This window comes from Callospermophilus lateralis, chromosome 16 (genome assembly GCF_048772815.1).
Source record: "Callospermophilus lateralis isolate mCalLat2 chromosome 16, mCalLat2.hap1, whole genome shotgun sequence".
Classification (NCBI taxonomy): Eukaryota; Metazoa; Chordata; class Mammalia; order Rodentia; family Sciuridae; genus Callospermophilus; species Callospermophilus lateralis.
In genome coordinates this window covers 38,752,773-38,765,345 of record NC_135320.1, presented here as the reverse complement: position 1 = coordinate 38,765,345, position 12,573 = coordinate 38,752,773, and the positions used below count along the sequence as shown (strand labels likewise).

The following is a 12,573-nucleotide window of genomic DNA, read 5'->3' as shown; positions in this document are numbered from 1 at the left end:
AAAATCCAAATCCAATTTCATGGTAAATGGGGAAAAACTGAAAGCATTCCTTTAAAATCTGAAAGAAGACAAGACTGTTCACTCTCACTACTCCTATTTTATACAGTGCTGGAAATTCTAGTCAGAGCAATTAGGCAAGAGAAGGAAATAAAAGGATACACACAGAAAATGAAGAAATCAAACCATCACTGTTTGCAGATGATATGATTCTATATCCAGAAGATCCAAAAAACTCCAACAAAAGACTTCTAGAGCTAATGAACAAATGTGGCAAAGTAGCAGTGAACAAAATCAACATACAAAGATCAATAGCTTTCCTATATACCAATAATAAACATGTTGTGAAAGAAATCAGGAAAATAATTCCATCTGTAATAGGCTCAAAAAACAGAAAACAAATAAAACAACAACAAAACACCTTTAGAATAAGTCAAGGATGTGAAAGACTTCTACAATGAAAATACTGAGAAAGAATTTAAAGAAGACCTCAGAAGATGGAAAGACTTCCCATGATCATATATATATACAGGAAAAATTAATATTGTTAAAATGGTCATACTACCAAGAGCAATATACAGATTCAATATGATCCCCATAAAAATACCAATGACATTCATCACAGAACTAGAAAAACAGTCCTAAAATTCATTTGGAAGAATAAAGATCCAGAATATCCAAAGCAATTTTGAGGTTAATAAGCAATGCTGGAGACATTACAATACCTGACTTCAAACTATTCTACAGTTAGAGTAACAAAAACTGCATGGTAGTGGCATAAAAACAAACACAAAGACTAATGGTACAGAATATAAGATTCAAAGATAAGCCCACACATCTACAGTCATCTGATTCTTGATAAAGGTGCCAAAAACATACACTGGAAAAAAGATAGCCTTTTTATCAAATGGTGCTAGGAAAACGGTTATCCATATGTAGAAGAGTGAGACTAGACCTTTATCTCTTACCCTGCACAAAAATCAACTTGAAATGGATCAAAGACATAGGAATTAGACCAGAAACTATGCAACACCTAGAAGAAAACACAGTACCAACACTTCAACTTTTAGGCACAGGCAACAACTTTCTTAATAGGACCCATGAAGCTCAGGAAATAATATCAAAAGAGTTGATTCACAATATGATAAATGGGATGGTATCAAATTAAAAAGCTTCTGAACAGCAAAGTAATCTATTAAAAGTGTGAAGAAAGAATCCACAGAATGGGAGAAAATGTAAGCTAGTTAATCTTCTAACAGAGGATTAAAATCTAGAATATATAAAGAACTCAAAAAACTTTACACCAAAAAAAAATCAAATAACCCAGTTAATAAATGGACAAATGAATTAAACAGACACTTCTCCAAAGAAGAAATACAAATGGCCAACAAATATATGAAAAAATGTTCACCATCCTTAGTAATTAGGAAAATGCAAATCAAAACTAGACTGAGATTTCATCTTACACCAGTCAGAATGGCTGACATTAAGAACACTAATAATAAATTCTAGAGAGGATGAGAGAAAAAGAATACTTTTACACTATTGATAGGACTGCTATTTAGTACAACAATAGAAATCAGTATGGAGGTTCCGCAAAAGACTAGACATGGAACCACCATATAACTCAGCAATACCACTCCTCAATATTTATCCTGAAGAATTAAAGTCATCATACTACAGTGATTCATGCATACATGTTTACAGCAGCACAATTCATAAATTGTGAAAGCAGTCTAGGTGTCCACCAACAGACAAACGAATTTAAAAAAATGTGGTAATATATACACAATGGAGTTTTAATCAGCCATAAAGAAAAATGAAATGATGTCATTTGTAGAGAATGGATAGAACTAGAGACCATATGTTAAGTGAAATAAGTCAAATTAAGAAATTTAAGAGTTATATGTTTTTCTTCCATATGTACAAGCTAAAGAGGAAAAAGGAAAACAAAAGCAGGGGGCAGATCTCAAGAAAATTAAAGGGAGATCAGTAAAGGGAAAAGGCACCAGAGGAGGTTGGGAAGAAGGGAAAAAGTGTTAGGGAGTGAAACTGGTCAATTGTATTGTTATATTCTGTATTGTGATAAATCCCATCAGTATGTCCAACTATAATGCATCTATTAAAAAATGCGGAGAAAAAGAATTGTAAGATGCACTCAAACAATGCAATGAAAAAAAGTCTTTGTAAAGATGTAATAAAATTTCATAAGCCTCTTGCAAGGCTGGAAAAAGACAAAACTACTTGTTGGAGAGAAAAATGAAAATATAAAATATCAGTATCAGGAATAAAAAAAAGGGAATAAAACACTATAAATATTGTAGGCATTAAAAAGTTAATAATTTTATGTCAATAAATTCAACTATACATATAAAAGAGGTAAATTGCTTTTAAAAAGCAAAATGCTAACTGAAAACCAAGAACTACCACATTAAACAACCTTACAATTAATAAAATAATTTATGTAATAATTTAAAATCTCAGAAAAAAGAAAACTGTATGCCTAGAAATCTTCACTGTTGAACTCCAGAAGAAAATGTAAGAAAAAAAAATAACAAAAACTTTTCCAGAAAATAGGAAATAACTGCAAACCTCTGATGAGGCAAGTATTACTCTCAATCAATACCAGCCAAATTATAGATCAGTTCATCTATCCTTCCCCATAAGGATAGATGAAAAAATTTTTAACAAAATTTTAGTATATCAAATTAAAAAACATAAAAATAAGAATTTTTGACTAAAGAGAATTTACTCACTGAATGCAAATTAAGTTTGACATTTGAAAATCTGTGTAATTTATCATAAGCATAACATAATACAGGAAAAACCACATTAGTGTTTGAATAGACAAACAGCATTATACAAAATTCAAATTACATTTGCAGTTAAAAAACAAAAACAAATACAAACAAATAAACCCTCATTAAATACAGGAGAACATTCTTAGCTTGACACAAGTCAGAGATGAAAACTCACAGCTAGCTAATATAGTACTGCACAGTCAAAAATCAAATGTTTGCCAACCTAGCCTTGAATTTGCAATCCTCCTGCCTCAGTCTCCAGAGGACCAGGGGATTACAGGCATGTGCCATTGTGCTCAGCTTAACAAAAGGTGTTTTCCCCAAAATGACAATGATAATAATGATATAGTCTATTTTCAATAACATTTTAAGAACTCAGTACAAAGATTCTCTCAAAGAAGCCCCTATTGTATTGGGGGTCTTTTAATCTAACATATTACTTGTAAGTAACAAGAGATCCATGGACTCAACCATTTGTTGTTTAGATTTACAACACTCAATAAAACCTGCTAGATCAGATACAGTGATACTCATCTGTAGTATCAGTTAATTGGGAGGTTGAGAAAGCAAAGATCTCTTGGCCACAGGAATTCAAGGTAAGACTGGGCAATACAGTGCAACCCCTTCTCAAAAGAGAAAAAAATTTGTTCATAAAAAAAAGCTATGTGAAAACAGAAATATGCTCATAAGTCTAACATTATCAATATTTTTGTGTAATAGTGTTTAAAGAAAAACAATAGTGTTATAAAAATTAATTTACTATAAAAACCTTATATATCAGTAGTTTACGTGCTTTCATATACATTGTTTCATTTGTTTTTCATAATCATCAGGTGGTTATCACTTAATGGCATGTTATTTGTCTAGAAGTTCCAAAGAAACAATTAGAATGTGAATCCAAGTTTCCCTTCCCTCATGTACATGTCTCAGTACTGACATGATTTTCAAACTTTGACTTTTATTGCCATTAACTCAGTCTTCCAACCCTTTTATGTTTCCTCTGAATTTGGTAATCCTATGTTTAATTTATTTTATTACTTTATTACTCTTTAAATTGATACATTTTCAAGTCCCTACCAACTCAAGTACTTCTCAAATCAATTAATTTTATAGTATAATGTCCTATAAAGCATAAACATAAACTATGAATCTCAAAGTGTCATTTTCTCATTGATCAATAGAAATTATTAAAATTGAGCATTTCACCTGTGTCCGAGAAGTTGGTTTTCCTTTGGTGTCAGTAGAAAACTTGCTTTTGTTACTAATACGTGCTGCCTGTTCTTTACAGAAATTGATATGTCTATCAGCTGCATTTTCATTAAATCTCCTTTGGCAATATGGACACTGAATATAATCTAAGACAGAAACAGATTAATAAGAGAATACCTGAAAGGGGATATTAAGAATCATTGGTTTTTAATGAACAATAATTAAAGATGCATAACATAGTTAATATCTGATAAGCAAAAATTCCAATTTCCATATAACATCCAGCCTGATAAACTTAGTAAAGACTATAAAGAAAAAAGTCCAAAAATTCATTCTAATTTTTTTCTAACTTTGAATCAAGTTTGAGGAGAACTGAAGAGAAAAAAAGAACAAAAGATAAATCTTCAGGACAAAAGAATGAATAAGTAGAAGAAAAGATATCATTTCTCCTTTACTTCTATAATACCATATGCTTTCATTCTGTATATATACTGTATATGGTAGACTAGTTAAACCTAATATACCGTTCTAATACACCACTTAAAATATAGATTCATCCATAGAATCTTATACATCCATTAGAGAAAACCATCAAAAAATAGTTTTATTCACTTCCAACAACTTTACTTTCTTTTAGAGGTCCTAACAGATGGAAGAAGTGATTTTAAAAAAACTTAAAATTAACATAATTAATTTAAATTTAAGAGACAATGAATATTTCTAAGACAAAATATTCTTTTAAAATGTAGTAACTGTAAATAAAATTTCTTTTAATATTGAATGTCAAAATTAACCCATAACCAAATTTGGAAGCATTTCAAAGGACCTCAACTGAATGAAAAACTGGGAATAAACAAAAAATTAGTGCCAAAAAAAAAAAAATTCACTTATTTCAACATGTTTACTTTTGGATAGGGAGTGTGATCTTTAAAAATTACACTAAAACCCCTAATAACAAAGAAGTAGTTTTTGTCAAGCCAAAGAGAATTTTCTAAATCCCATTACCATTCCAAAGAACTGGTACTCCCTCACTCACTAATGCAGACATGAAAAGAAAAAAAAAATGTATGCAATATCCAAATACCTCCAAAGTAGAGAACTCAACTTCATGGGGAAAATAAAGACAGAAGAGTTTCAAAGCCCAGTTGGAGCACCTCAGAAATAGTCAAAACAATTAAAAGTAATTACTAATACTCTAAAGTAGTATTTGGCAAAGTATAGCCTATGGGCCAAATTCAGCCTGCCTGTTGCCTCTTTATGTAAATAATATTTCATTGGAACAACATAGCTATGCCTGTTCATTTATACATTATCTATGACTTATTGAAATAATGAAAGAGTTAAAGTTCCAACAGGTAACTTATGGCATACAAAGTCTAAAAAGTTTACTTTACGGCTTTTTATTGAAATAGTTTGCAGACCTCTCCTCTACAATAAAATATTTAAAAAAAAGATCATGTCTAGATTTGCTGAACAGCATTCTCTTTCCTAAGAAATAAACCTCAATCTAGAATACTAACTCGATTTTAATGTGGCTAACTTGTTCATTAAAATAAACTTTAGGCTGTTCTAATAACCAATAGCTAATTGTCTATTAGGATCACAATATCTCATGTGGGTTTTCCAAAATCTTGTTTTACATTTTGTTAACCCTGAACAATGCAACTTTTAGCTATTCAATGAAGAAAATAAAATTAAAAGCATAATTTAGGTAATCAGTCTATATCATAGTTTTCCTATGTGAGATATATACCTTACAAATATTGGCCTTTTTTTCTTCCTAGATAAGAAGATACCAAAGAACCAGTCAACATAACTATCTGAATTCTACTCAATGACTGTATCTCAACCCACAATGAACATGATTAATTTATCTCCTAGAAAACTAACATTTAATTTGCCATATAATTTTTAAACATGCTATAATTTTTATGCTTAAATACAAGTACTGCGATAAAAGGATAATGCACTCCTACACTCCACACAGATTTATCTTTATAATCCTAGATGGCTGGGATAGGACCATTATTTAATATCAAAGTATTTAGAGATTATGCTTTAGGTTTAAGTTTTGTTACAACTTAAAATGCATAAATATTCTATCATTATTTTCTGTCCATGTGAATATTTATATCAACAGTATTCCATATATACCAGGATCATAAGAAGGTGGAGGAGGAGGAGGAAGTTTGCCACCCTCTTTAAGTGCCTGATCCAGGCCTTTAGCTGCTCTTATGGTGGCAATGAATTCTTCATGTTTTCTTCTCCAATTTGAAGGTTTCTTTGGTGGTTCTGGCTATAAATAAAGAAAACCCAATATCAAAACTATTAATAAATATAAATAAAACTTGAGATAATGCCAAATCATTTAATATCATATTCTCTTAACAGGAATCCTTAAAAGATTCCTTCCCAAATTAACTTTTCATGCAGTTGCACTGTATGCAACTTTTAAAATATAATTCTAATTGACAGACATCCTCTATAGGTGTAACATGCATTTATGCTCCCAGTAAAAGTGTATTTTTCTGTTTTCCTATAATCTCTCCAATGAAATTTAGCAAACTTTTGAGATTTCAACTGACTAAAAGGTGAAATATTGTTCTCTCTAATGTGGATTTAATTGGATTTTTCTTGCTCTGAGATTGAACATTCTTTCACTTCACTAAACACCATCTGTATCATTTATCCTATAAACTTTTTATATTCCTTGTCCTGTTTATTGGTTGGGTTCTTGGGTCTGTTTGTGACAATTTCTAGTAGTTCTTTAGCTATTATTCCCTCCAACAACTGGCCTGTCTTTTGACTTTGCTACGGGTCCTTTAAAATGCAGAACTTTTTAAAAGGTAGTTTAATTTACTAATCTTTTCTTTCATAGTCTGCAATCACAGTAAGTGCCTGGACCAAACACATACCAAGGCCAACATAGTAAGTTTGCCTGGGCCAAACACATACCAAGGCAAAATAAAATGTTCCCATGTTTCCTTCTGGAACATGCATGGTTTCCATTTTAAAAATTTACATTTTAAAATTGTATTCAGTTGTAATTATTCTGGTAAACGGTGAAATATATGAATTCAATTCATTATTTTCTTTTAACAAGACAATGCAGCTACCAAACCACCTTTTAACTTTTTTTCCCTCAGAACTGTGAAAACATATTAATCACAAACTAAACCCTTTTGAATCTGGGCATATTTCAAAACTTTCTCTTCCATTCCATTTTTCTAACTATCCTTAAGTTAGTACTAGTATTTTAAATATTGAGATTTTATAACATATATTGATATAACAGGGTAATCCTATTTTATTACCTTTTGCAATATTTTCCTGGTTATTCTTTTAACCAGCAATATTATACCTTCCAGTATACTGTATCTCCTAGTAACTCTTTTCCAATTTCTATACATCCAATTTCTTTTTCTTATCTAACAGTATCAGTTAGCACTTACTCTATTGGTTGCAGTTTAATCTCATCCCTAATTTTAATGGACTACCAATGCCTTTACACTAAATAGGATGCTGACTCGTGTATCATGAAATAAAGATTTTATCATATTACTTAAATACCTAGAAAGCAACTTTCCAACTAGTTTATGAGAGCCGCAAAACTTTGATATAAGGGAAAATTAAAGACCCACATCTTTTATGGATATAGATACAAAAAAATCTTAAATAAAAACTTTCTTATTTTATAGGTAAATGTCTACTCATAAAATTCATCTGCTCCATAAACAGTACTACTCATCTATTGGTAAGTTTGACTGCTCCTTGGTATTTTTTCTTCTCATAGTATCTTTGTATCAATGTAAACAGGTTTCTTATTACTCATCAGATTTTCCTGGCACAACTACTTGCAAGAGATTTTGGGGAAGAGAGGCCCGGGGTAGACTTCCAGGCTACATATCAACAACCATTTTCTTTGTTAGACCAAATATAGACTACTTACTACAAATAAGATCTCTCTGTTAGTTTCCATATTACCCTAGGTTTAAGAGGTTTTAGTGTTGGAATATCAGTTCCTTCAGCTCTTAGTCTGCTTGAATCAAAAGTCTTCCGTTTTTTAGTGGCAGTTTTCTGACTCTTCTACTTGTGTAAAACAAAAATAGTATGTTTACAAAAGGCTACTGCTGCCAGCTCTGCTTCTCTCTGTTCTTACAACCACTTCTAAAAAGCACACCGACCTTTAAGTTGGGCCTCTCCACATAAGTTTCCGAGAACCTATGCTACTGGGCCTGTTCAATTCTCTCTTCCTCATCCTTGGCTTTTGTCCAACTTCAGTCCTGCTCATTCTAGGGCCTGGCTATCCAATTTCCTACACTTTATCTTGGTTCCTGTCTTGGCTGCAGTTAACAAAGGGATATATTCTTTCTAACAAGATCTCTCATCTCTGATTCTCTCATCTCTTCAAGTTGAAGAGATCTTTCCCCTCTAAGGCATGAGATTCTCACTATCTGATCCATGGGACTTTCAGAAACTTCCAGGACTTTCCCTTTTTAGTACCTTAACCTGGATCTCAACTGCTTTGGGCAGCACTTATATGTATTTGGTAGTCTGTGCCTTTAGTTTTACCAAAAATAGAGTTCATACATTGTTGTGCCCCTACTCTGCTTATCATTTTGTAGGATTTCCTTGATCTACGTAAATAACATTGAGAACCATATAATAATGTTCAAATCTTCTAAAACACTGTCCTCAAAGTTGCATGGGTATATGATTTTGTTAATGGGTACAAGGATTTTGTTAAAAGTGAATTCTAATTCAGTATCTCTGTGTGGGACCAAAGATTCCATATTTCCAACAAGTTTTCAAATATGGCTGATATTACTGCTCTATGGACCACACTTTTGGGAGCAAGGCAATTAATTAATTAATACAAAAGAATGATTTTTTACTTTGCTTTAAAAAAAACTATTAAATATAACTCCCTATGGATAATATTATTTAATCTCCACAATAACCCCCAATACTGATACTACTTCTATCACCATTGTATAGTAAATGGAAGCATACATAATTTGCCCAAAATAACATTATATGTTACACAGCCAGAGTCAAATCCAGATATGTGGCCATACATATGAAGTAATACTGCATCCAAAGATTGGGCTAGTTTATCTACTTAAACTAATATAATCATATTATCTGAGAGGTTACTAAGAAAATACTGATTTTTGTACCTTATTCAAATTTCACCATTCTTACCATAAATATTCACAGACTATAAAATGAAGATAAATATTTGATTTTCCTATAATGAAATAATTTTATTCTAAGATTAATTTCTTTTAGGGAAGTGTTCCTCTTATACCCTAGAAGAAGTTATTAGCATTGAAAGCAGTATTTTTTGTTGTTGTTGTTGTTTCAAAAACCACTCAATAAGGTACTTCACCTAGATCATTTCAATGAACTGACCATTTAAAACTACATGTGACAATAAATTTAAATGATTTATTCTTAGCTATGTAACATATGACAGATATTAAGAAGAGACTACCATGAGAGGTTCTTTGCTTTGGTTCCAAGAAAGAAAATAAGATAACAGATATATGTGGGACAACTGAACAACTGATAAATCTTATCCCCAGAAAGCACAATATAAATTATAAATACAGGCCATAAACCAATTCATCAAAGTAATCTACTTCTATTATGCTAACATGTTTGTAAGAAAAGCTTTATTTTCCATGTATGAACTTAAGAGGTTATACTAATGGTGAGAAAGAGTTCAAAACTTAAGTTATATCTTAAGTATAAACAATGACTTAAAAAGAATGTATGAACACATTTGTTTTAATTATTTCCCATTGATAGCTAAGCAACTGGCTCTCCAATGCTACAAATTTCTCACTATATTTGATGAAGTTTGAGATGACACTTTAATGTCCCCTTTACAGTTAAAATTTCAATTACAATGTAAGTTAATAAAATTTTTAAGCTAAATACATAGAATTTTATTAATCATAGCATAACAGATAATTATAATTGTTAATAACAGATAATTATAATTGTTAATTTACATAACAGTAAGATTAATTCTGTTAAAAAGTTACCCTAGGTTTAAGAGGTTTTACTGTTGGAATATCAGTTCCTTCAGCTCTTTGCCTGCTTGAATCAAAAGTCTTCCGTTTTTTAGTGGCAGTTTTCTGACAAATGGGTCCATGCTTTTTCTGTTAAGATGAAAACATGCAACATATTATTTTCTTCCCTACAGAAGAGAACATTATAAAACGTAAGTTGAGATCGGTTTAAAAAATCTGAGCCTAACTAAAAAACTGAAGATCATATAATGACAATGTATGCTTTGTCTTAACTATAATTTTTTAAAATGTATATGTAAAATGTATAAGTTTTCTTTATTATAGCAAGAAATTATAGAAAAATACTTCTGTAAAATTTTACTAAAAGTTATATAATACCTTTCTGGTAAGGAAAAGAATATAAAATTAAATCTACTTGAATGAAAAGCAAAGGTCTTCACACCTAAACATGGGTACTAGAAAAAGAAATGCTATATAGAGAAGAATGCATTGATTTTAGGATTAACAAAAGCTAACATAATAGGAATAATGTAGATTAACAAAAGTAACATAATAGTTGTATGTTAATATAATGTTAACACAAAAATAAAGACAAAATGGTCTTTTATCGCTTTCTTCCCTTCTAGAATTCACACTTTCTACTTTTCTTCACTAAGATTTTTTTTTTTAAGAAATCTAGTGTTCTATTCCTATAGGGTTTTAAAAAAAATAGTTACCAATTCATTCATTTTAAATACCAGTAAACTTCTCTTAACTGGCTTTTAATTAATCAATTAGATAAAACAAATTCTTCTTTCACTATACAAAGCACACTGACTGATGACATTACAATACAGGCATTTTTTTCATTTGTGTTCTAAGAAACTCTGAAGAAGCTGGAACCATTAAATTTTATCTGAAAAAAAAGCAAATTTGAGAGCTGGCTTATTTGAAGTCAGGAGCCTGTTATGCTTTCAGTAGACACTTAGTAATCAACTGTTTCACAGATTTGTTTTCAATTTCAACAAATAAGCACTATAATTATAGTCATTAGAATAAGAGTTCTTAAGTAATAAAAACAGGCTCGCATGTGATTTTCTACTACACCCGTGTATGTCTAGTCTCACAAATTTAGTTGTTATGTGTCAAGTGCCTGTGGAGTTCATTTCCAAACCTGATTATACAAAGTGTAGTTATTATAACTATATCATTTAATTTAATATTAGATAAATAACTGAGGGAGAATTGGCATTTTTGTCTGTGAAAATTCAGCTGACTGCTTTGAAAATACTTTGAAAAACAGTGATTTGATGAGGAAAAAAAAAAAATCCCTACATGTGTGGGAAAGATATTTCTAAAGGATTACAAAAAAGTCAAAATTATGTAGGTGTCCACTGTCAAATGAACATTTTTTATCATTAATCCCTCATTTTGCTTTAAAGAAATAAACCGGAAACAAGGATATGCACAGTATATTTTGCCACCAGATCCTTATTTTTAACATATTGTTTATCAAAATCTTAATAAATATATAATTATGTTCAAAGTTAAAATATTTAAAGTATATAAGGCATAATTTTTATTTTTTCTTATTTAGCTAATTTTTATTAAGATCAATTAGAAGTATTTCTATTTGTATGGATTACAAAACTATTTTTGCAACCAAAACTATTTAAAAAATGAAAAATGCATTTTAGGTACACTTGTATATTGTAAAAAAAATTATGTTTTTTTTCTTTGCAATATTTCAAACACAGGAGAGTTAAGAGATTAGTATAATGAACTCCAATTTACTCTTCACTGCTTTGACAATTAATAGCATTTTAGCACTTTTGTTTTGTGTAGCCCTGCTTTTATCCCCTGAAGTATTTTAAAGCAAATCCTAGACATTATATCATTTTGTATCTATAAATACATTATTGTATACATTAAGAGATGTTTGGTAGCCAGGCATGGTAGAACATGCCCAGAATCCCAGTGACTCAGGAGGCTGAGGCAGGAGGATCATAAGTTCTAGGCCAACCTGGGCAACTTAGCAAGACCCTATCTCAACATAAAAATGAAAAAAAAAAAGGGGGGGGTGGTACTAAAAAAAGGGGGGGTGTTTGTTCTGTTTGCTTCTGATAATATTAACACTTTAACAGAGAAGTCAGAAGACCAAACTCTGAAGGAAAGAGAGTATTCTGGAAGAATGACACAAATGGAACCCAAACACCTCATCAAGTTTTACAAAACTTCAAAATTCATTCTACATAAATTCTCCCCATGTGAGTTATTCTGAAGTACTGAACAATTACAGATCTATTAAACCCCAAAGGAAAAAGGTACAGATTCAGTCTACTCACTAATGCTACTGGAAAGAATGTTCTTCCACAAATTTTGCAAGGCAACAACTCTCCAACTTGGACAACACTTCCGTTTTCTAAAACAGAAAAGAATTTTATAAATAATTTCTGTGGCTCATATTGTGAAACTTCAAATTTCAATGTTTTATCTTAGTTTCATAGGTAATTGTTAGTTCTTTTGAAAAATGCTTTGTTTCATTT

At 30.8% G+C, this 12,573-nt stretch overlaps 1 protein-coding gene across 3 annotated transcripts in view; it reads right to left on the bottom strand.

The window, feature by feature from the left end:
- Zc2hc1a (zinc finger C2HC-type containing 1A) overlaps positions 1–12,573 on the bottom strand; it is a 42,065-nt gene that overhangs the window by 16,548 nt on the left and 12,944 nt on the right. For all 3 annotated transcript variants that reach the window (XM_076835952.1, XM_076835955.1, XM_076835954.1), the window contains exons 2-5: positions 12,373–12,449; positions 10,061–10,177; positions 6,162–6,303; positions 4,005–4,153 (exon numbers count right to left, since the gene is read on the bottom strand). In XM_076835952.1, coding sequence (XP_076692067.1) covers positions 4,005–4,153; positions 6,162–6,303; positions 10,061–10,177; positions 12,373–12,449 — 485 coding nt within the window. The remainder of the gene's footprint in view (positions 1–4,004; positions 4,154–6,161; positions 6,304–10,060; positions 10,178–12,372; positions 12,450–12,573) is intronic.